The following is a 25,059-nucleotide window of genomic DNA, read 5'->3' as shown; positions in this document are numbered from 1 at the left end:
AAAGTTGAGGCCTACCTTCCTTTACAGACTATTACATTTTGCAATTTCAGTGTTTCCTTTTTATTCTAATCAGCTGTAACCTACTAACTTCAGAGTAGAAAGTCTGTTATCTGCTGGTTTTCTTCCTCATAGTGGCCTGTCTACAGAACAGGTAGATGGTAGGTTATAGTTCCCTTTAGCAAGCAGTATTCCTGTGCTTTATACCTGTCTATAACGCTACACTTCCAGGTTTCCTTCCGTCTTCGCAGCTGAAAAAAAAAAGCTTTCACAGCTTTTGTGAATGGAAACCAGCAATTCTGATGAACAATGCAAACACCCAAACTGAGGGACAATCGTGCATGCTGTTGTATTCCTGAAAGGCTGCTGAGGCTCAGAAACGATGAAGAAAGTACACACAGCAGCCCAGAACCCCCCAAAATGACTGTACTGTACTATACCTTTTGAGATCCCAGACAACTGCTGCAAAGGTTTAGGTCTGTATATGAGACACGGATCAACTCATTAATCAGAACTGGGTTGTTGTTGCTGGTGTAGAACTTGCAAAACGCTGCAATGTTTAAAACTACACCTTTTGTCAGTAAACTGCTCATCAACACTCTGGCCTCTCAGACAATGCAGGCACCTGACCTGCATAAGGCAGGATGGCTTTACTTTACTTCTCCCTTTCTAGAAATGCAGTAGGAATGTGACACCTTCAAAATACAGTAGATCTGTTTCACCTAGCTCCAAATTTGATCATTTGATTAAGACCTTTGGTGCAGATTTCTTTGTTTCAAATTCTCAGCTACGTTACACTAAACACGTGAATCTTACAGATTTACAGTACAAACACACTTTCAAGTACGGTTAATAAAAAAAGTAAGGAGCTGCAGGTTTTTTTCAACTGCTCAGAAAGACTCAACAAAGAGAGAGTTAGATATGGCCCTGCCCCAAAGAAATTCAAGGATGTCCTTACTCAGTCTCAGCCACTCCCATCTGTCTTCCCATTTGTCAATCATTTCTTTTCTCTTTTCTGTCAGCTGCAGCAGCTTTTCCTTGATCTGGATTGAAGAGGAGAATGCAGGACTGTTACACAAGCACCAGGCTCACCCCACCACTGTCACCACCAGCAGAAGGCACTGATGAAATATGTTGTGCTAGGTTGCCGGGAAGTGACGGAAGCATGAATATAACACATCTGTTTTCCTCTTTGAAGTACAAATAAATATAACATTTGTATTAAAATATCACTTTTTCATAAGCATACAGAAATACAGCACCAAGATTATTTGATAAAAATAGTACAATGGACAAATAAATCTAAAAAGTGCGATCATGTATTATACCTTCTGCCCTTTTTCTAGCAAATAATGCAAAACAAGCTGCCCGTGATTGTTACAAAAAGCCTGCAGCTACCTGCAAAACAACACTGATGTACCAGTGTTAAGCCCTGTGTTATTCTTGGGGCAAACACTGGCTAGTAAAACCCTCCCAGTGCCTGAGCAGTGCCTGAGAGTTTCTCTGAGGATACTCTGCAGTACTTGTGTGTAATGCAGACACACAAACTACCACCTCCCTGAGTGGACAGTATCTTACATTTGGCTATCCTCTCTCCACCAAAGGGAGGCAGGAAGAAACACAGGTTCACCCTCTATCCTCTGGCCTGGACAAACCACAAAATAAACCAAGGCCTTAAGCAGTTGGATATATTTTTCTCTTAATATTCCCTGGATTTACTCCCTATGAGACAAACTTTTTCCTGCTCCTCTCCCTAGCAGGCCTCTTTGTAGCATTCCCCGTACAAAATGGTTGTCCCTGCTCTTGTCACCTTTCCCAAAATAGCCATCCCAGAGCGCTCTCTCTGCAGAACTGAATGTAACATCTTCTGTGCATTTTCTGGATTGAAAACGATAATTTAAATTTAGGTGCCATCTCTGCTACCCAAAGTGAATTCACAGAGTTAAATTATAGAGTAATTTCACAATAGCAAGTAAGTGGAACAGTCCCTGAAGTACTGCTTGTCATTATAAACACACGGCCTAGTAATCTGTTGATTACACAATGCAAGTTTCACCAGCTGAAGCAAAATCCACAGGCCAGCTGTACTACTGCAGCTATACATTCAGGAAGCACAATACCTCTTCTGATGCATAGTGTTTTCTTGCCAGAAGAGATTTGCCCAGCTCAATGCAGGTAGTGAAGCTGTCGTTTCGGGCATCAATTTCTGCTTTGATACCCTGGTGATTGTTCATTAGTAGTTCAACAGACGAAACATCCCTAAAATGATCAGTCCATGGTTCAGAAACATATATTCCAGATTTAACAGCTGTTACATTTTCAAACAAGTAAACTAACGCAGAACTGTATGATAAAAAAATTCAATTCCTAGATTGTCTTTGTAGTTCAGGAAGCAAGATGGCTAGCAGCATTTCCTTAGGAACAGCACTATTCTGGTCTGAATCAGAGATGAAATAAATAAGAATGTGAGACTTAATCTCTTTGAACACATTTTTACATTGCAATTACTTCAGTATTCCCCAGCCTTTGCTGGGCAGCAACACACAAAAGCAAGGTGCAAAGCCACCATCAGATTTTGACAGCCTCCCTCTGAATTTTTGGCTCAGTGAGACTGAGTCTTTTCCTCAACTGACCTGCAGCCTTATCTTCTGACTGAGAAGAGATACTTCACATTACCTTGGCTTTTCTTGGGCTTCTATCTGTCGGATAACGTCTTCCATCCAAAGCATGAGATCACGAACCATGCTGAAGAAACGGAATTTGTCTCCTGTGTCCACCAGTCTAACCCTGCGGCCCTCACAGGCATCCAGCAGCGCCTTCCATGCTTCTAGGACCTCATTTTCCCTTTTCTGGATGTCATCAGCTTTGTCTCCAGCATAGGCAGCCTGAAGGCGTGCAGCATCCTCCTGCAGCTGTCTTACCTGGTGTGTTTTTATGAGAGAAATGCATCAGCACTTAGATACTTTTGAGTCACAAATACGGGGAAATTTTAGCTGCTAATTCATCATTTGAATGGCTTTCTAAAGTCACTGCAAGTATATATGGTCTGTCAATACTAAAAAGGTTTGTCCTTTTATTAAGACAGTATATCCCTCTGAGAATATTTCTTAGAGAAGACTGTTGGGTCAAGGGGCCCCCAAAGTAACAAAGATTTGCCACGGCCTAAACCTCCTGTAAGATCAGGTGCCAACAAAAAAGGACTGTTAAATGTCAGGTCAAATGGGGACCACATCCATCAACAAATTTTCAGTGCCACTCAGGACCTCTTGTAACAAAACCATTACTCTAAGAGTCTGTCAGATTATGAAAAAAAAAAAAGTATTTTAATGACCAAGAGGTTTTTTAAAAATGTAGATAATGACTTCAAACACTAGAACATTAGGAAACTCAAAGATCACTATTAGAAACCTCTCTTCCTTTCAAACTCTGTCTTAGGATTTCAAATACTATTTCTTGACTGTTTGACATATTTCCAAGCCAGGAACCATTCTATTAGCTCTTTTCTAATAACAACAAAAAAATTTGAACACCAAATTAAACAGCGTTCTAGCTCCAGGCACAGAGATCAGGCCACTGTCATAATGACCCATCTTGGTGCTCTAGCTGTGTTACTTGAAATTATCCTAAGTGCTTTCACCACAGCTCTGTGCTATGATTACATATTCCTCCATTTAGGCCCTGATTATAATTACCTTTTTGAGAGACTGGGATTGGTGTTTTGTAATTTTCTCCCATTTTGTGTATAAATCTACAGCTTCTGAACCTGAACCACTTGGAAAATGAAATATACCCCCTTTATTGTAGCATAAACAATTGCAACATAATCAAGAATCAGCAGGCAGCTTGGCCATAAAACTTATCTTTTCCAATCTACTGGGATAAATGCAGCCAGTCATAATTCCTCAATTCCTTAAGCAACATTTTCTTTTCCAAAATTCTCGTTTTGGCAGCTGAACGTTGTTTTTTGGTTTAGAATCCCCTGTGTGCTGTATGAACAGCTGTTGCCTTCTATTTACCATACCTTGGCTTCAAAAGATTCAGAATTAGATCGAGTTTGACCACTTTAAAAAACGTTAGCCTGGACTACGTACTTTAAATCTCTTCAGACTGCTATTTGGAAGCATAATAAAAGGAAATATTTAAGTCAGAATTCCCATATTCATAACCAAGTCAGCTCAGAGGAGCTAAAGTGTGTTACCCTCGTGTCTCTCTATCCCTACGCACACAGCAGGCTGACACTGTCAGGAGCCACTTTAAATCACTACAGAAGTTCTCTGCCTTTATGATTTCTTCTTCAACCAAGGACAGGAAATGGAATGATGTTAAACAATTACCTACATATCCAGAAATCTGCGTACTTATGGATTTCTATTTTAGATCAACTAGTTAACCGAATGCAATCACAGAGAAGCAGAAGACAGATAAGAAAATGAAGCAGGTGAAGTTATTCCCACAGAAAAACACTTGGAAAGCAGCTGGCAGCACTTTTTCTCCCAGCCTCAGAGGAGCCAAGACCAGCAGCAGAACTCTGCAGCTCAGGTTCCTATACCCAGCGTCTTTCCTATGCCCAGACAGCACCTTTTGATTGCTACACACCTGGGTGCCGAGTGCCTGGATATCATGCTCAAATGTTGTGTGCATTCTCTGTAGTGTCTCCACTGTGTTTTGGTCTCTACCAAGCTCTTCAGGTAGTTTCTTATGTTTGTCTTGAATGCGTCCTAAGATCTCCTTGGCATCATGGTAAAATTTGTGCAGTTCATAAGAGGCTGCTAGAATTTGTGTTCTGGTGTCAATGAGCTCCAGGAGATCAGCCCAGGCCTCATTGAGTCCGTCCTTCCACTCTGCAATTGTTGCAGCATCTGAATGTCCAGAGTTGATGAGTTCATCTGCCATGTGGTTAACGGTATCGACACGCTCCTGTCCAATGTTTCCAGTGTCTCGGGCAAATTCTCGGAATCGCTCCTGTAGCATCTGAAACACAGAGAAACAGACTCATGCAGCATTGCAATTACAGACTGACCTGAGCAAACCATCAAGCCAGCCACCTATTAACCATCTACTGTGTGCAGCAGCCAGAAATGGAAGGTCGAGCTGCAGCCACCTCCATAGAACTTACTGTTACATGTTCGTAATCCTGTCCCAGCTCGTGGGATCCTGCCACCACCTCCCTTTCAGCAATCCATTGCTCCAGATCATCCACCTCACGGTTAAGCTGGAACAGCCTGTGTCTCTCATCCAGCTTGCCCCGTCTCTCTTCAGCAAGATCCTTCAGGCCTGCATACAGTTTATCCACTTTGGACTGGCGCATGCTGATGCGCTCGCTGAAAAAAACAGACAGCATTGAATCCTCCTCATCTTTTAAAAATAAAAAAAAAAGGAAATGGGAAAAAAGAAAACCTATAAGGAATAAAAATGACTCTTGGAGTATTTAATCCACAGAATACATGTCTGCTGCGTGCACAAATTGGACTCAGACACATGGGCCAATCTTCTGCCGGCAGAGTTGACTGCACTAGCTGGACATATAACCCCCCTGGTTTTAGAGAGTGAAGCTGGGAACCAAGCTTCCCATTTGTCTGACCACAGATCACAGCAGAGTATTCTCCCAAAATTACAGGCGGGAACTGAGCTGTTGAGACAAGTGGTATTTCACTTTCATTTAAATTCTGCTTCAAAGTTCAGAAGTACTCATGGGTTTCTTACGACCTAAAGCTCAGCATTTCCAAAAGGGATTAATATTTCTACTTGCTGTATCTTCTGCCTGTATTTTGTCTGATCTGTATAGCCCTGTCAAACTGCCTTCCCTCTGCCTTGTAAAGTTGATTATGTCATTCCAGTCCTCAGTCAGCTCAGTCAGGAAATCCACCCTCCTCAGAAATCATCATTGACCACGAGAGAGTGATTTTGAGTTAAATAAAATTTTTCCACCAGAGGCAGAGAGTGTCTTTCCTAAGATAGTTCTACCTTCCTATCTGCAAAGCAGAGCAGTTAAATGCATCGCTCCCGTAGGCAAATCAGCCTTGCAGTCCAAGCTAATGGAGAACTCTGTGTGCTTAGCTGCAGCTCTTACAGCAAAACAGCAAAGTTTTTAAGCTTCCTGAACTCTCCCACAGGGAAAGCCATTTATGAGAATTGAGATAAATTTACCAAAACCAAGATGTTAATGTATCTATGTTTAAAGCATCAGATTCCAACCTCTAATTCTAGCGGAATCTCAAAGAGAGGACACAAATCTTAGGGAGCACTGCCCTATAGGCAGAAGGATAAGGGACTGTGACCCTATAGGCTGGACATAAAAGTTAGTTGAAAGAGGGAGTTGTCTCTCAGTATTGCTATGCCTCTGTAAGGTTCAGCAGTGCTGGCAGACCTGACACTGCTAGCCTGTATAAAGGAAACAACAGACATTCATTGAAGGTGTCTAGTACTTTCCAGAAATCAGCAGCTGCAAATACTGACCCTGACCTCTAGCCAAATCAGAGTGGTCCAACACGCATCTTGAACTGAATGAGGTTGAACTCCTCTTCTCTGTACATTCTTCTGAGCTACTTACTGTTTGCTGTAGTCTTTTTGTGTCAGAGCTACTGCACGAAGTGACTGAACTACTAAAAGAATGCATAATCCAATTTAAAACAGCAGTTAATACCTTTCTGGATGATTATCTGCCACCAAAGTTCTGCTGGTTTTTGAAAGCTGGTGCACAGTTTCAGCATAGTCTTCTACAGCTTGTTCCAAAATCTGGTGTTTCTTCAGCATGGACACTGCACTCTGTTCATCCTGTAACAGTGACAGAAAATGACAGTCAAGTCCCCCACTCCAGAGAAAGACACCACACAGCAAGTTCAACTTGGTGTGTGAGCAAAAAGTGGTAGCCAGAAGGATTTATGAAATACTGCTCCAAAGTAGAGCTTATAGACAAGTTGTTCTGTCAATGGTATATTAATAGTTAAGTTGACAGCAAATGGTACCCACAGAAGGCAAAATAACAAGTGAAAGAGTGAACGCAACAACCCTTCTGGGATGCAGAACAAAATTACATCAGCTGTGCATGAAGCATGTTGAATTTCCTCTTCTATGAAACCTTTGTGTGTTTACACAACACTGGTGATTGTGCAGAGCTCAGATACTGGAACAGTTTTAGGCACATCACTTGTCAGGCTTTTCAAAGACAGCCTGGGTCAAAGAAAAGAAATCCTACAGAGTCCGTGCCAAAGGATTCTCCACCAAAGCGCCTGGAGAAATTCCGATCAAAACTTTCTATGCACTGTAATGATTTAGAAAAACAACCCCCAACTCTCAATGCTAACGGGTATCGTCAGTAAGCCTTTTCATTAAAATATTTTTCATGATGTACTATTAGCATGAATATTCCTTTTTATTTGCATTGTGTAGATGTAAAAAAGAAAACAAATCCTTTTTAACTGAAGACTGAACGCCCATGGAACATGTTATAGTGATACAAAGCTGAGTTTTGTTTTATCAGGGCAATGAATGCAGTATACTTATGTAAACAACAAATAAGATACAGCACTCTAACACCTCCTTGAAAAATAGAAGATCACCTACTCTTTGGTATGGTCTGATGCTGTTGTGATTTCACTTCAGAGGAGTAAAAGCTGACGACTACTTGCATCAACTGAGTGACCATCAGTGTTTCACAGACAGGTGCACTGTGCTGCTCCCAGTCATTCAAAACTAATAGAAAACTTGACCTAACTAGACTGTACTGGTAACTCTGACCTTACAGCAAAGGAAGGCACAGAGTTGCCATCCACAGTCTGAGGATGCTTCAGACTCAGTGCAGCAAGGCCTATCCCTCCACACCCTCAGAGACACCATAATAGACAGAAGAGATAATCACCTGAGGTTTCACAAGGGAATTAAACTTGTTAATGTTACCATTACACTAGCGACATATTAAATTATGTCCCCTGCACCCCTCTAGCTAAGCAATTAGAACCAAACTAGTGTCGTTGCGCAGCCGCTCACCTTGGCTTTCTCTTCTGACATCATGTAGAGCTCCTGCTCACTCATCCAGGCCTCAGCCTCGGCAGCATCAAAGTAATACTGCTGTGCTCTGTGAGACTCCTCCAGGCGCTTGTGGCGCTTCTCCGTCTCCTCGATTAGGAGGTTCCACAGCTGCTGCAAGTCTGCAAGTCTCTGCTGAATTGCTTCGGCATTAGGGCTGCCCTCTGTGATGATGTTTTGTCTCCTCTCAAAAATGTCGTCAATACGAGGCTGATGTCCCTGGATTTCTTTCTGAAGGGTCTACAGGAGAGAAAAGCAGACTGATGAGACACTGTACCAAACAAAAAAGAAATGCCAGTCAGAGCTTCTAACTCTGGAGGGGCAGCAAAACACATACCCATCAGCTCGTGTGGACAAACTGGGGCTGTGCCCTCACTGAACGTGTCACCACCCAGCGGTCACACTGCCCCCCCCAGCACATCACCACCCAAGCACCTATCATTTTACCCCACGCCTTTCCTTCCTGAATTAGTCAGCACCAAGGAGAAATAAGAGGTATGGAGCTCTAACAGCACCTACTTACCTGATTTTTCTTTATTAGTAGCTGCACAGTCTGTAGGTTGTGTCCGTGATCAGTAGATGTAGCTATAGGCATCCTCTCTCCGACCCACAACTGCAAGTAAAAGAAGAAGACCACATCTGATTTCAAGCAACCCCAGACACAGTTAGGGCAGCAGAGAGAGGCTGGAGCACCCAAGATGCAAAAAGCAGCATTACTCATACGTGCTATTGAGAGACAACGAGTGAAAGGTTTCTTCCTGTGATAGCTCTGTAACAGGTGTGATATTTTCCTAGTGTTTGGGGAACAGGATTTCTTTTATACTCACAATTTCATCTTCCACATCCCGGTTGAACTGGTGGATCTCTTTGGAGGCCAGCAGGTTTGCCTTTCTTTCATTCAAAGGTTCCAACAATTCCAAAAATTTTTTTTCTACAGTAAGGCGTTTTCCATCAACTTCATCTGTACTCTTCCCTTCTTGACTTAAAGCCTTTGCCTGGCTTTGCAGCTCCTCTATCTCCTTTTTACGAACATCCATTTGATTCTCTAGCATCTAAACAGAAAAATGGCAAAAAAAATTGTGTGAAAATCATGGTAAAAGGAGTTAATACAACTAGGGTAGGTCAATAGCTTCATAAGTGGAAAATACAGATGATGATCAGTAAGGATTTGCCCGATAAGTAATTATTGTAGCATTCATATTGCAAGGAACAAGGCTTAAACACAGATTCACAACTGTGGCCACCCACTGATATCCCTCAGCTCTGCCTGCTTGTGCAAATGGTGAATTTGGCCAAGAGCACACCTGAGTATCTTCTATCAGGCATTCACAAGTCACCCTGAACAGCTCTGGAGCACAGCTAATGGCATGCAAGAGATTCATTGCTCCCTGCTGTCCTTGCTACTCCTTGCTGCCTTAATAGCAAGGAATCAGGGACCGACCAGCTTCAGACAAGTTTGAATCACAGGCAGGCAGCCATGTACAGAGGGGGAATGACCCGTGTCTGGTAGACTACAGTGGGAGACAAAATAGAGATATTAATGTGGGGAAGGAAGGCAGTATAAGGGAGAGATTGCATCAAGAAATTTACAGATGATTTGTTTCTGGGTGTATTTCTGCTTCTTCTTAAAGATACATGAAACAACAGGAAGAAAAGAAAAGCAAATAAATTAATCTCTGAGCTGAAAGGATCCCCCCATCTGTTCCTCTGGGTGCAGGTACCTGCTGTCTGCCCGCTCTGCAACCTGCGCTCCATTTACCTGCTGCTTCTTCAACAGGATGTTGACACTGGTGAGATCTTTTCCGTAGTCGTCTGACTGAATTTGACTCTCCAAACCATTCAGCCACTTATCCAAATCAGCACAGCTCTGGGTAAAAAGTTCTGCCTTGTTTGCATCAAAGAGACGCTGAGCCTTGGTCTGGGTAGTGGACTCAAGCTCTTCCCACATTTGATGGAGACCTGTCAGCTTCTCTTTCACTACAGCTTCAGTCTCTGGTTTCTCCGCAACGAGCTGCATTCCCTCCTGCAAATCAAAGTGGAACAGAGTGGTACCTCCTCAGCAGCACTCACAGACTGTTGGTTCAATTATTTGGATTAGTAAGCACTCAGGATTCCTCATCTGCTGGCAGCATCAACCACTCATTTTATATCTCCAATTATCCAGTGACACCTTCCAGAACATCAGCTCCCAGGTCTTTCTGTTGCCAGGAAAAGGGTTGCTTGGCAAGGCAACACCTCCTTTCTCTTCCCTCCTGCTCATGTTCCTTTGGGGAAGCTCCTGGGGAGCTTGGCAAGGCAACACCTCCTTTCTCTTCCCTCCTGCACATGTTCCTCTGGGGAAGCTCCTGGGGACTTAGTAAGCACTCAGGATTCCTCATCTGCTGGCAGCATCAACCACTCATTTTATATCTCCAATTATCCAGTGACACCTTCCAGAACATCAGCTCCCAGGTCTTTCTGTTGCCAGGAAAAGGGTTGCTTGGCAAGGCAACACCTCCTTTCTCTTCCCTCCTGCTCATGTTCCTTTGGGGAAGCTCCTGGGGAGCTGCACACACAGTGGAGGAGGCTGCCCTATGCCACTCGTATGACAAGGGAGGAGGGAGCTGCAGCTGAACAAGCTGTGCGTCCAGCTTCTACGGGCCATTTCACTCCAAGAGTTATGAAGACCCAGTGTAACGCTGGGAGAGGGAGCTTATGGCACCAAAACTGAGCTGTGCAACTGAAGACAGTGATCTCAATGGATTATAGGAATTACCGTGGGTCTAAGCTAACATCAGAGAGGAACAATATTCCTTGGGAAGCAAGAGCCCTATAGCTAGCACCAGGAGAGCACTTGGAATTAAGATATCTTTCTGCCTTTACAAAGATTGTATTAGTTTTGGAAATATTTTCTGTACTTCTAATTATACTTCTACCTCTGCACCTGGGTGGTGCTGACAAGGGAAAAACCTTTTCAGATGTGAACCCTATTCACACCCCAGCACATTTAATAGCTGTGACCACTGGTAACGTTAATACAGTGATATACACCCATATACAACTTTGGTACTTTGCTGCAATCTGATTTTTCAGAGGCAAAGCATGAGGATGTATTAGCATCACTAAAAATGTACTTCCAGTACTAGGAGCAGCCTTCTAATTACACCATTAAAGGGTATTGCTATTTGCAGATCACAGAAAAGCCTCTAATGGGATACAGAGTGCCAAAGTGGGAGAGGAAATGAGCAATTAAGCTAACTTACACTGAACAGAAACCCACTGTCAGAGCTAAAGACGAGAACTCCTGAATGTTCCAGAGCCGCACATGAGAAAGGGGGGAAAAAAAGTACAGCTCATCACAGCATATTAAAGTCTTCAAAGTAACTTGATACAGAGCTGTGAATGTTAATTAATCACAAAACTGGCTGTACTTTACCTCATGCACTAATTTTGCATGAGGAAAGGCAGCCTGATTATAGTCCTGAATGAATGAAAACCAGCATGGCAGCATGGGAGTCTAAATTCAGTTATTCACCTACATTCAGTTATTTCCCAGGAAGTACTGCTACTTATTAGCTCAAATCACAATATTTGCCCCATTCACCCTTTGGGTATGAAAACTAGGTTATGCCTTCCTCCTAATAGATAAGAAAGACTAGACAAAATTAAATTGGCAACTTAGCCAATGACTATTCTTGAGAACGTCTTGGATAAAAAATATTTAACATCAATGAGGAATAAAGTGGGTTAGATGGAGACACAATGTGCTAGACACTTATTCTACCGTAATGAAATCTGCTTTTGCCTTAGCTGGACAGATGTCTCAAGAACCATTTCTGCACAGATATCTCATTGCAGTGCATAACCATCTCTGGCAAAGATGAGGGCATTTTTTCAACATTCTTTAGTTACCTTTTCAATCTTCTCCAGCCATTCTTTGTTGGATGCAAGTTCTGCCATAAATGCCTGATGCTTCAGCCATTTGCTGTGCAGGTTCCTTGCCTCATCATAGGACATATCCTGGGCTGTAAGCATCTTTTCATTAATCCAGAGTGAGAGCTGAAAAGGAAAATACACAGGTATTTGTGAAAACATTTGTAGTGTGAAATAATGCAAAACATCAACATGCCTCCAGATCAAGGATAAAGAGATGCCTCTACAGAAGAGCTGGGTGAGATTCAGAGACTGCTTTTACTCAGGGTTCACTCAAGGATCCACCTCTTTAACAGTTACATTTAAGCTTCCATCTCCATTATATAAATAACCCATGACTCAAAGCAGAAAGGAATCAACTCCACGATGAGCAAAATCAAACACAGGTGCCGCCCAGCTCAACAGCAAGAGAAACAGGGACATGTGTCCTACTTAATGGTCACAGCGTATTTTCATAGCTCTTTTCCCTTGCAACATTACTCAGTGTGCTACTCAGGATGAGGACTCGAATGTCATCACCACACCTCTGTGGAGCCTTACTGACTTCCTGAGGACATTGCAGAAGTACACACTAATGAAGTGGCATGGAAAAGGCAGTCTCCAGAATTAGACAGCCCCAAGGTAAACTTTTCATGGCAACACCGAATGAAAAATTCTGTATTTCTACTCATATCGGAAGCCTCAAGAATAGAGAGGGTTTTGTACCATTAATTCACACCACACTTGTACCTTTTCCCCATAGCTTTTTCTCTATACAGGTTTACATAATTAAGTTTATTTGTCCAATCTCCAGGGTTTTGGTACTCAAGACTTTCCTTTTCCCATTATATAAAGTCCAAGACTGACTTAATTCTAATTTTCTGCAAATACAAAGACACACAGAACAATTTCCAGACCAACACTAGAGAAAAATCAATACTTAAAAAGAGCCTATTTGCCAAGGACAAATAGAACACGAAAATGATCATAGCAGCCAACATCAAATTTCTTCCTAGGGTGGGTCTGCCTGCTTTATCTATCCCTTAGGTACGGATAAAAAACACATTCACATGAATGTTTGTATGTTTGAAAAAGATTCATTTTCTGCATACTTAGAGTCGCCTACCCAAGCAGAAAATGTCAAAACAAATCTAAGTGTTGTTTGTAGAATGCCACTTCAATGACACATGCCGCCTTGTGGAGAAAGCACCCTGACAAGAGGAGTAACAGATCACGGCTGAGACTCGCCAATTCTCTGCTATGTGCTCAGAATACAGGACAACAGATGCATTTAGCATTCTCAAGCCTTTTTAAAATTGTCCCTTAAAGGCACTGTTAAGCTCCACAAAAAGGGAACACTTATCAGAGCAATCCAAGAAACTCCTCCTCTGATCTTGCTGTTAAGTCTACAGAGAAAAACGCTCACATTAATGAAGACTTCTTTGCACTGCTCGTCCTTCATTGTTTGCTTTCACTCAGCTGCAGCATTAATCTTCTGAGGATTTAAAAGTGCTTCCCAAGGGAAGGTGGTATTGTCCCTATTAACAGATGGGATGAACTGATACACAGACAATACGTGGTACACGGGCAACGGCTGTCAGGATAAAACCCTCATTTCTGACTCTCACAATGTTGGTTTTTTCCTTCTGATAACACAGAAGGGCAAAGAAAGTATTTAAGGGGTGACTATTAAAATCTGGATTTTGCAACCACTATAGCCACTGTAAGCCAGTACCTTCAGTGCAGAAGTACATCTAAAAAATAATACAATAATTCCCTAAAACGGTGCCTCAGATTGACACTTGCAAGTATTTCTTTCTCCAGAAAACCTTATGTTAATGCCAGCAGAGCTAGCTATTAGGCTTTCTCCCATCCTTTGCATGTATACATGTGGTTTCTGCTCTCAGCTCCCAGAAGGCTGCAACACACCACCTTGAAAACCAGACACGAACTAAGAGAAATGCAGAGACAGAACCCTTGTAAATCCGACCGAGCACCAAGGGAAGGTGAAAGAGCACTGACTGCCCTTCCAGACATTGCAAACACCCAAGTTGACATAGCCTATCTTGTGGACTAAGGTTCACAGATGCCCGTGCTGCATGACAAAACCTGCCGGCACACTCCATGAAGAGGCAGAAAACTTCTGACACGGGGAGTCTCACCAACTGCTTTCCCTCTGGCATCCCTAGAGAAACTAGCCCACACAGCGCTGGGACTTCGAAGCACTTACAGGGAAGATCAGCTTTAATCTCTTTGAAGGCGAGCTGTCAAAAAGCAGGAAGCGTAAGAAAACTGAATGGCAAAATTTATCTCTTCTCAGGACTTTCTGCTGTCAATCTTTATTTCATTCACTCAGCAAATTCAGTTAACACATTCATAATTTATGAATGCAAGAAACACAAAAGAAGCAACACCCCAGGATTAACCTGTGACAGCATATCCGACTACTAACAAGAAGGAAATCTGCTCCGTTTTCCCTCACCCGTGACCTGGAGGAAAGGTTTATCATTGCTGAGTTGTTGTTAGAACATCATCCTGCCACCTCCTCGAGCGCCACTGTCCCTCCTCACTGCCTTGCCCGGGAGCCAGAGGCAGGCAGGAGCCAGGGGCAAGAGGCCACCTCTACAATAATGCTTCAGCATGGAGTCACTGATGAGGAAAGGGGCTGGTTCAAATCTGCTTCTAATCATTCTCAGCTTCATGATCAGCGTGATGGAACAAAAAAGCAAAGGGTGAGGCATCCCCTTGGCTCCCATCCATCCTGCAGGACAGAGGTGATCCACCACACAATTCCTCCAGCCCAACGGAGGTATCAGTAGGCACTTTGTAATCAGACTAATGCAAATTCTAAGTCTCATTATGTCTGTCTTCTCAGAAAACAACCATTCAATTATCATCAAGGCTAATGTCCTCTCAGAAAGGATTGCAGAAATTCGTAACATTTGGGTATTTTAAGTTCTGTCTTTGAACTGTACAGTTGAGACACTCACGCTTCAGTGGCTGGAGAGAAACAGTAGAGAGGAAAGGCTTTCAGGCAGCCAGACACTAGAGCTTTTATGTTTTCCTTTTTTTTTTCAACATTATAGGGGGAAAAAAACAGGTCCCAGGGAACACAACCACGTTGACACAGATGCGAGAAGAGCTCCAAGAGCCAGGGCACTTTTGTACCAGTGATGTTAGAGAGGAAGGAAGAAGCTGCTGCTAATAACACCAGAATTTTTGCTAATCTGTCACATTTTCACTACCCAGGAAGGGGCAATTTAAGCCAAGTTCGTGGTTAGCTTACGCAATGCAGGAAAACAGACTGCATCTAGGCAACCAAGCAGTAAACATCATTTGCCCACTTTATGATCATCGTTTTGGTTGTTTCTTGTATGAAACCTCAGCTGTCAGGCAATTCCATTCAGACACACTGCAGTGACTCCCAGTCTCTAGTAGCTGGTCAGGATGTGCAGATAATGTACTGACTCTTGAATTTAAAAGCACAGCTTTGTCACAGTCAGGTCTCTTTACAGGCTTCAGATAAGGATAGCTAGTTTTTAATGCACTCTGATTAATTCCTCATGCTAGGAACAAGGCTATTCCTAACTTTAAAATGTTGCCTTCAGTGTAAACATTAAAAATTGTCCAGTTTAATCCCACTCCCCTCTTATTTCTAACCTCCTATTCTTCTGACTAATGTTTTGTAGAAATCGCTTGAAACTTCCTGAACCAGCCCACATCCATATATACAGCTGTAGACAAAATTCTTAATAAGTTCAGTGCTAATCCCACCAGATTCCACATGATCAATATATAACACAGCAGAAAGTCTTCACTGCTTTTGGCAATTTTCCCTGTCTTTAGCTTAGATGACAAAAGGAAATACGGTTCATGAGAAAAAAAAAAAAACCACAGATTAATTTTTGTAGGGTTTTGGGTGGTGTTTTTTTGAATTGTTTACTCCACACTAAATACTGCTGGATTACTTGACTGCAAAAGGCTGAGTATTCCAGTCCTCATAAAATATGGGGTAAGAACAGTCTTCTGCAGGATGCAGCTTTTAGCAGTAAAAGCAAAAGGACGTAAGTTACCTCTTGACAATCCTGAAGAAACTTCTGAAGATCCCTGTTATCTTTCAGTCTCATCAGAAGTTCACTGGCTGCTTCACGGTTCTTCCTATGTCTAGTAAAAAAAAAATAACAGCAGAGGAAAAAAACTTTAAGTAGGCATTTCATGCAAAACTGTCCTTTGTTTCTGCAGCCTCTTTGGGATACCTGTATTGAGTAAGTAGGTGGTGTGTGTCTCTTACTGCCTTTCAAATGAAAGGCATTTTTGAAGCCCAGATATGCATGTGTTATTTAATGTGCTTACTCAAGTTAGAATCTACTTGTTTCTGTGACTAGTTAAATACACAAGGAAAATTTTGAAGTCAGTATAGAGCTTCACAAGTGTCACATCCAGCATTTGGCCCACTAATTTCAAGACCACAGGAAAGTTCAGACTGTTTGCCAAAAAACATAAGAAAACGATCTTCAAAATTGCGACAGTAAGATTGCATGTTCCATGGCTCTTGCAAAGCATTTACTTGCTCTTTGTAACATTCCTTGGCTATGGCTCAGCACCTCCTTCTCCTGAACAAAGCTGGAGTGCTTTATATAACCTTCCAAATGCTGCATCTAACAAACAATGCATGCAACACACTTGTGTTTTTCTACAAATAGCAGCTTTATGCACACTGGGACATATTTTCCTAAGCATTTAAGAGCAGACAGAAGAAAAGAAAAGGTTAGTCTAGAAGCCCTATTTTTAATCAATAATGGTTCATCCCTTGAAGGATGACTCAAACTGGCAGTCCCAAAGGTTTTGGTGGGTTCAAATGGACATGGGGCCTGAAGAGCTGATTCCCAAGGTATCTCTGAATATGTTCTTAATCATGCTTAATTGGGAGTAGTTACCCCTGTGCTTCAGTACTTTCATTATTTATGAGGCAATTTAGATGGAGAAGGCAGAGTAAAGAAGATAATTTTTTTTTTGCTCATTGTGTTAGATTTGTTCATATTTCACTGAACAGGCTCTTAAAGGGAAATAGTAAATAGGAAATTGCCCCTTGTAGTAACCTAAGATAAAGAGGGATAGAGAGTTGGACATTATTTTAGGGGGTGGCAATTTATATGACTATCTCAGCACATACTGGCAATAGCTAAATAAATCCATGTTAGTGGAAATATCCAGAGGCTCGTAATATTGTAGAAGACTAAATTACACGTTGATGAGTACAACTGGATTAAGATACCACTTTTCCTGATCTACAGTAAGTTACCAGAGCAAGCTGGCACAAACTCAGTGACTTCAGAAACACAAGGAATACTTAGGGATATGTATTGTGTAAAAGCAAAAGGTCTGTAGGCAGAGGATAGGAGAAAACCCTTTACAGGACTACAAACCGCTTCTCTTCTGTCTCAACAGCTCCCTCTGAATAACCAGGCAAGCTATAGGTCAAGAAAATTGATTTACAGATCAGATGGCTAGGAAGACATATGTAACCATCAAAGCAAGGGCTGGAGTCTAAACCCAGGTAATCTTGACGTTTTGACAGGTGTTAGCTGAGAGAGCACAAAGGAAAGGAAACATAAATTGTGCCTTAGGAAAAAGCTCTATAACACAGCTAACATCATTGGGTTTGATTCCACTCCTTCTTGTCTGGTTTTTATATGCCTGGGCAAATACAGTGCATTACTGAGGTTGCTAAAATGAAGCAAGGAATTGCTTGGGTGATTTTATCATTGTGATTTCATAGATTTAAGGCTAGATTACGTTATAGACCCATCTACTCTGGAGAGGACACAAGTTGTGAAATTAAAAGGAGAATTTTCATGACACATTTGAATAGAGTTAAGAGTAAGTAGGGAAGTTCTTATGTTGACAAAACTTGAGTTTAAAAAAGCTAACAACAATATCTCCCAGAGAGTGTTGGAAATAATAACGTCAAGAACTTTGAAGAGAAACCATGCAGGTTTCCAAAACCAAAACCAGATGATGACATGGCTTTATTTTGGGAGTTTGGGGGTTTTGGGGGGGATTTTGTTTTCTTTTTTGTCCTCAGCATAACAAATATGATCTTTGGCACATAGAGCTATTTAACTGTCAAAGGTTGTTTGGTTGTCCAAGATGATCTAGAGTGAGACTGAAAGATGAGTGTTCTCTGAAGAACAGGGCTCAATTTTAACAAGGTTTAAACTGGATTCTTGCAGATGTGGTAGTAGTATTTTAAGGATGTACACTGCTGGGAACAGGCAGGAATTCCTGTATTTTCATCATAAAATTGATGTTATGGGAATAAAGAGCCTTAAGAATTTACTTAGTCCAAACACCACAGAGAGCCAGATGGACATGTCGGCGCGGTGGACAGGCTGGACTGCAGCTCTGCTGAAGGCTACAAGCACTCAGCCATCACTGGGGGGCAGAGAAAAGCACAAAGCATACTCTTCAACTGTTGATTGCAGTCATCACTATGAAAATCCTGCTCTTCTGAGACATACGTGGCAGAGAAGGGCCAGAAACTCAGACCCTATCACACTTAAGATTGTCAATGACTGCTTCTTACTAATAATTTGCTGAAATAGCTTCTGGAAGAAAATCTCACACTTGCACAAAAGAGTTTGCTCTGCAGACTCTAGTTATTTAGAATGACTTGGAATTCACGTGCCTGTTTACATAAATAATCACACGTATGACTTACACTGTAGCAGTATCTAGGGCTGCATTAAAAGGATGCAGCTTCCCTATGGATACAAGGAAGAGGCAATCTGAGATCCAAAGTCCAAGCTAAGCCAGACCTACATGGTAAGAGGGTATAGGGAATCTACCCTAGTCATTAAAACATGGGGGCATCTTCCTTCTGTGGCAACATTATGAAGAATCCAAAACAGGAAAATGACATCTGTTCAGCACAAGGAAGTGTCTGACCCAAATTAATCCAAGGGCAGAGCACCAAAATGTGCCACAATGTTACCATGCTGTTTCCCAGAGGCCCCCAAGAATGCTAACAGCCCTGAAAACTGACAAAAACACTTGTGGTTTAACTATAAGCCTGTGGATTTCAAAGCCTGTGCAGAAGTAATAAATCTTAGACATAGCGTGAATGCAACTGCCTGCTAAGAATACTACACAAGGCAGTTTTGGCTTCTTTAGGTATGCCAGCAAACAAGAGGCACTCTCTTTTCTGAATGGGCAAGAACAAAAATTACTTCTGTTCTCTGCTGAGCAGAAAGTTGCACAAATACAAAGCTGATGAAAAACAAAACCAGATCACAATCTGAGTCAGATCTGCCACTGTCTTTAAATTAAATGTCATTTGCAGAATTAAAGGGGCCAGGATTAGGCATGTAGACTAAGGCAGTCCCCTCCATTTTCTCTTAGAAGAGTGTGAGGAGAAAATGCTTTCCCCCTGGCTGGCAGAAACAGCAGCAGAAGTCACCAAAGCAGGGACAGCTGCACTGGGGAGACTAGCTTCTTTCCTAGCTGGAAAAGCTAGCTAGTGATAGCTTTATTCAAATCCATCTTCTTCTTCTTCCCTCACCCCTTCTCTGTGTCCTTATTTCCATTTATTCTGCCCTGTGAACTACACTAAAAGATTGTGCTTAAGTATTGATTTCCTATTGAACAGCTCCACTCCCCAACTCTGCACTCTCCTGTCTTTCCTTACCCGGATGCCCACCTTGTCTATTTAGAAGGTAATAATTTTAGGGCAGTGTTTGTCTGCTGTACCAACAGTGGGGTCTCCTCTGGAACAGCTTGCAAGTATGGAGGCACTGCACATATTTGTACTTGTTTGTTTTGGTCCTTTGTTATACATCCAGGTGGAGCTTGGTTGGGAGAGCAAGTTTTTTTAAAACCAAAGAGGCTTCCTTTGCTACCACTCCCACTGTACCCAGCCCTAAAGCTTTGTTCTTGAGACTTATCAGCCTAACAGACCCAGAGAGCAATCACACGGATTTCCTGAATAGCAGTGCACTGCATGTTTTTTGCAGTGCATAAATAGCTGTGGGATTGAGGAAATGCATTGGAAAAAAAGCGGGCTTAAAAAATACAGTCTCTAGGACTTGCCTGCTGTTCAGAGTAGGAATTCCAGGATATTTGCAACAGCCAGGACAGGCCAGGTGGCCAGTCGCAATGCCACAGGACAATAAGGACACAGAGGAGTAACTGCACTGGGGGGAAAACAGTCACCAGAGCACCACAGCTGAGGCAGCAGGAACCTCTCTCCAGAGCACACACAGAGGCCAACACTGTCTCCCACTCCAGCCACCTCAGAAAGGGCTGCAAGAGGCAGCTGACCATTTACAACTATATCCTTGGACACTATCTCTTAATATTCCAAAAGTTGAGAAAGAAGACACCTGAACAGAAGGTCAGGATCAAGTCCTCCTGCTTTCATAAATGGATGGGAAAACATACAGCAGAGGACAACGAAAGTCAGAGAGGGTAAATAAGGAAAATTCATTTGCTATCTTTCACCTTGATTGCTTTCATATAATCTCCTCTGCCTGGCCTTTGCAGATTCTCACTGGGATCTAAAGAGAGTCAAGCCAGTTAGGGAGAGTGAGAGCATGAGGTATCCCTGGGGTTAGGTTGTCAGAGGGCTCAGCAAGCTCTGGGAACAGGAATGTCTGCCTGTCTTGGAGCCACGGCTAAAGCGGGTGCGTATACAGAAAAATGTGTTTGCCCAAACAGGAAAGGCTCAACATTTTCTGAACTACTTCAGTTCAGTTTCTTCTTGGAGATAAAGGCATCTGGACCACTCTGAGCTTACCAACTGTGGGAACGTGCAAATCTGATAGAAGGGTCGTCAGTAACATTTTACATGGAAGTTCTGTATTAGCTTATTGCTGTGTTATGATACTCATGATTGAAAAGCCCCTCGAAAGACCCTACTATTATTCAAATCAAAAGCAGAAAGAACCATGAATCTAGTCATTAAAACTGAACATTTTGTTTTCACAGAAAAAGAATCTTCGTGTTCTATAGCATCCATACCACAGCTAAAGGGATGAAGTGAAGGACTTTTTCTAGGATGAAAGACACATTTGTACCAATGCTTCCTAATCCGATTTCAGAAGGGCCAGACAAGTTGGAAAGGGTGATCGAAGCCAGGTGGGTGGGGTAAATACAATTCCAGTTGCACTCTTGAGAGCCACATTCCTTCCTCAGAGGAAGGACAGGAACACATCATTATAATTAAATCAGCTAGGAGGTAGCAGAGGAAACGAAGACTTGAGGGACCAGGTCTAGCTAACTGCTACAGCTCCCACCATGATGTAAAGTTTGTGAATACTCCAAGAATTAGATAGCAACACTCATATAGCCAAATTCTGCGTTGCGAGCTCATTAGCTTGTAAGTCTCTAGAAAATGGGAGAAGTAATATTTAATTAAGATTAGCCTGCCACATTTTTGAAACATTGCAGTTTCTATTTTTCCACAGGACAAAGAAAAGAGTCTGCAGCAGGCATTTTCTAACATGTTATTTTGCCTTTGGATTCTGGTTAAAGGTCATCTCTCAGAGAACAGAACTAAAGTGTGAACAGCTACATTCCGCTATCATTCTCACCTTACCTGTCATCAATAGAGTCCACTTTCTCCTGGATTTTATCAGAGTTTATGTTGCCATCACTAACTAGCCTCCTGCCAGTCTCTACAACTGCATTGATCTTTTCTTCATTGGCATCCATCGTGGTCATGAAATCCTCCTGTTTTTTAATAGCAGCTTCTGCTCCTTCCAAGGTAGTGGGCATTTCCGTGTGTGCCAAAACATACTCCTGTGATTAAAACATAAATCAGAGAGATAAAAGTATTACACTTAGGCTACACTGCCTGCTCCAACAACAGCATTCACCACATATGAAAAGAAATGTCTCTCAAGAACAGCTAGAAGTAAAACACCAAAAGCAAATTTACAGTTTTAAAGAAATAAATAAATCTATAGTTTAAAAAAGGGCAAATTATCTGTTTGTAGCTCTCCTGCCAGATGATCCTGTTTGTTAATTTCTTGCAGTATATGGTGCCAACCTGTAGAAATGAAATAAGGTGGATGTTGACTACTTGCCTGGTTATTAAGAAATGCTTCCGCTTGCTTGGTATCTCTGAGAAATAGCTGGTAGGCATGAGACTGAGAAAGGAGATTTTGCCTGTTCTCCCACATTTTGTGAAGCTCATTCCATCCAGTGTCCAAAGCTTGTAGGCGCTGGCGTAAGAACATGTACTGAGCATCAGTTTGCCCTTGTGTCACCATCTCACCCATGTCCCTCATTTTCTGATAATCTTCCTCATAATTGTTGATTTCATTCTTAATATTCTCATGCTGAGTGAGCAGCTTCTCAGCCTCTGTCAGTGTGTTTGGCATATCTTCGGATGCAATTGCAGTCTGTGTTCTAGACAGCCAAGACTGGAAGTCATCCAGATCTCTCAGGAACTGCTGCAGTTTGCTTGCCTCTCCAAGGGACTCTTCCCGGTTCTTGAGGGTGGTCTTCATTTCTTCCCATACATCGTTGATTTCTGCAAGCCGCGAAAGGATAGCTTGTGCCTGGTCAGGATGCTCTGATTCCAGTTTTTCTGCCTCTTTTTGCAAGTCGCTTAGCTTGGCTTCAATGGCTACCAGGTCACGTTCCATGCCTGTCAGCTTCCTCTGCAGGGCCATCACTCCAGCTAGATCATTACCCAGATCTTGTGTGGATTCAATCACTTTGGTCTTTTCCCTGATCCAGGATTTGGTTTCATTGCATTCAAGATGGTAGTTCTGGATACTCAGAGCAGAGAGCAGAGCATCCTTCTTCCTATCTACCAGTTCTCTGAACTGGCTCCATCTGAAATTTGTGAGGAGAGAAAAGCAGAGGAATTGAATGTGTATAATAAGGGATAAGGATATGGCAACATTGCTGAGTGAGCAGCTGCTCACATTAGCTTGGTAAGCCATGAAATAACGTAACTATTCATGGGTTTTTCAGTCCTTCCCATATCACCAACAGTTTTAGCAAAACAACCATTAACCAAGCTATGGCGTGTATTTAAGAATATGACAAGTATATCAGCAACATTGAGTCCTTAACTGTATAATTTTTCCTCAAGTGAAAAATTGCTAGTTATACTTAATTTTCACACTAAATGTAGTCTCTCAGTTTATTTTTAAGCCAAAAAATGAGTTTACATGAAATTAAATTGGTTTCTTTTTTATCATAATAATTATTACAGTAAATTTCCAGCTCTCAAATCAAGGTACCGATACACTCAGGACCTGACTGAGGTCAATAGCAAAACTCCATCTGTTAATCCAATATTTGAAAGACACAGCTCATTTTCTTTTTGAAGCTTTAAAGGTCTACACCTTGAAGATAGTTCACATCAGTATCAGAGTATCTTTGAAAAGACATAAAAGAAATACAAATAACCCCCCCGTACTTGTTTCAGCCGGTGTCGTGTTCACATGGTCCTGTGCGTGAGGCCGCTACTTACCTGGTGTTGAGTTTATCTTGCTGTGCTTTGATCTCCTTCTCACTTGGATGGCCACTGTGCATTAGCTGTCTAGCAATTTGGTTTACTACTGCAACACGGGATGCCTGATTGTTCATTTCTGGTTCTAAACTTTCAAATCTGGAAGGGGGGAGGGGACACAAACGAAAAAAAAAAAGATCACACGGGCATTAGAGAATCTGAGCAAAAGGCAAGCTGAGAAAGGCAGCTGGTGGTGTAAAAAAGTTCCACCCGATATTCCCCAAACGTCCTGGTAAGGTCATTCTCACCTGTGCTGGATCACTTCCAAGTCCTCCAGCTTCTCTGGAATCTGCATATTATTCAGCCACTTCTCCTTTTCGTTAATCCAAAGCTCACAAGCATCTGCCTCACTGAACATCTTGTAGAGAGCAAGGGTATCCTGCAAGGCCTGCTTACGCAGCCGAGTCAGCTCAGCAACCTCTTTGTATCTCTCCTCAATTCCGGACAATCTGCCTTGCACATCTGGAGATCCGACGTGTTCCTGTGGTAGAGCCTTTGCCTGTTCATGAAGCGAGTCGATAGTCGGTCGGTAGCTTGCAATCTCTTCAGCCACATCTTTGTGTTTCTTGACCAAGGACTGAGTGGAATATTCATCATGTCCAACATCATTGCTGGAAACAATTTTGAGGATGTCCAACATCCATGCATCAATGTCGTCAGCGTCAGCCTGGAACTGGTGAAGGAGAGAGGCTTCCTCCAGACGCTTCTTCCTAATGGCAGATAACTGTTCCAAGTTAGCCCACTGCTCCCGGATATCCTTAATTCTTTCTCTAATTTTCTCAGACCCAAAATGCTCCTCCGCAATCATGTCTTCACCTTCTTTTATCGCCTGTTGAAAGTGGCCACTACGACCACTCATTTCGTCTTCAAATGCCTTATGTTTACTCAAGAGACGGACGACACTGGTTAGGTCCTTCCCATAGTCATCAGATGAGAGTATCTGTTCCTTCTCCCTGATCCAACCCTCTTCTTCAGCCATTTCCCAGAAGAATTTCCAGAGGCGCCGGGACTCCTCCAAGCGGGCCCGGCGCTCGGCTGCGAGCTGGCAAAGCTCTTGGTAACAGAACTCCATGTGAGCAACACGGTCCCTGATCACTTGTGGATCACACGGTTTGTAACCTGCTCAGAGAGAGAATGGGCATTACGACTTGGACTCTACAGCTGGGGCATACACAGAGTTCTTAATTCCTGTTTATTCCATCTATGAAGTTAACAAAAAAGAATTCCTATTTAGTCTCCTGAAAGTAAGTGTGCACTATTCAACCTCCACCACACAATAACACAGATCAGAAAATACTGTTCATTGCATAAAGACCAAAAAAACCAAACCCACAGAAAAACAAACCTAAGGAAGTAAAGATATTCAAGATGTTCATGACTCTTTTCAGTGAAACAAAATTCACTACTCCAGATTTATACACACAACTGCACAAAATGAACAACATTTGCTCTAGTTAATGACACTGGTTTAGCGGAACCACTTTTATTTAGCATAAATCGGGACAGTATCAGACTGGGTCCAGTAATTTGTATTGTTTGCAGCAGAAATACAGAACAGGGAATTAATGGTGATTACTACAAAGATACAGCAGCTGCTGGTTAGGAGCACGACATCCCGT

At 42.3% G+C, this 25,059-nt stretch overlaps 1 protein-coding gene across 4 annotated transcripts in view; it reads right to left on the bottom strand.

Moving 5' to 3' along the window:
* SPTBN1 (spectrin, beta, non-erythrocytic 1) overlaps positions 1–25,059 on the bottom strand; it is a 137,745-nt gene that overhangs the window by 12,678 nt on the left and 100,008 nt on the right. For all 4 annotated transcript variants that reach the window (XM_014962415.1, XM_014962416.1, XM_014962417.1 and 1 more), the window contains 16 exons: positions 23,689–24,559; positions 23,402–23,539; positions 21,999–22,755; positions 21,509–21,711; positions 15,987–16,077; positions 11,914–12,060; positions 9,782–10,045; positions 8,850–9,074; positions 8,546–8,635; positions 7,984–8,262; positions 6,641–6,771; positions 5,114–5,318; positions 4,594–4,968; positions 2,674–2,918; positions 2,118–2,256; positions 956–1,040 (listed from right to left, as the gene is read on the bottom strand). In XM_014962415.1, the coding sequence (XP_014817901.1) occupies positions 956–1,040; positions 2,118–2,256; positions 2,674–2,918; positions 4,594–4,968; positions 5,114–5,318; positions 6,641–6,771; positions 7,984–8,262; positions 8,546–8,635; positions 8,850–9,074; positions 9,782–10,045; positions 11,914–12,060; positions 15,987–16,077; positions 21,509–21,711; positions 21,999–22,755; positions 23,402–23,539; positions 23,689–24,559 (4,245 nt within the window). The remainder of the gene's footprint in view (positions 1–955; positions 1,041–2,117; positions 2,257–2,673; positions 2,919–4,593; positions 4,969–5,113; positions 5,319–6,640; positions 6,772–7,983; positions 8,263–8,545; positions 8,636–8,849; positions 9,075–9,781; positions 10,046–11,913; positions 12,061–15,986; positions 16,078–21,508; positions 21,712–21,998; positions 22,756–23,401; positions 23,540–23,688; positions 24,560–25,059) is intronic.

This window comes from Calidris pugnax, unplaced genomic scaffold, assembly GCF_001431845.1.
Source record: "Calidris pugnax isolate Ruff unplaced genomic scaffold, ASM143184v1 scaffold147, whole genome shotgun sequence".
Lineage (NCBI taxonomy): Eukaryota > Metazoa > Chordata > Aves > Charadriiformes > Scolopacidae > Calidris > Calidris pugnax.
Note: the sequence above shows the minus strand (reverse complement) of the source record. Positions and strands in the feature narration are given on the sequence as shown.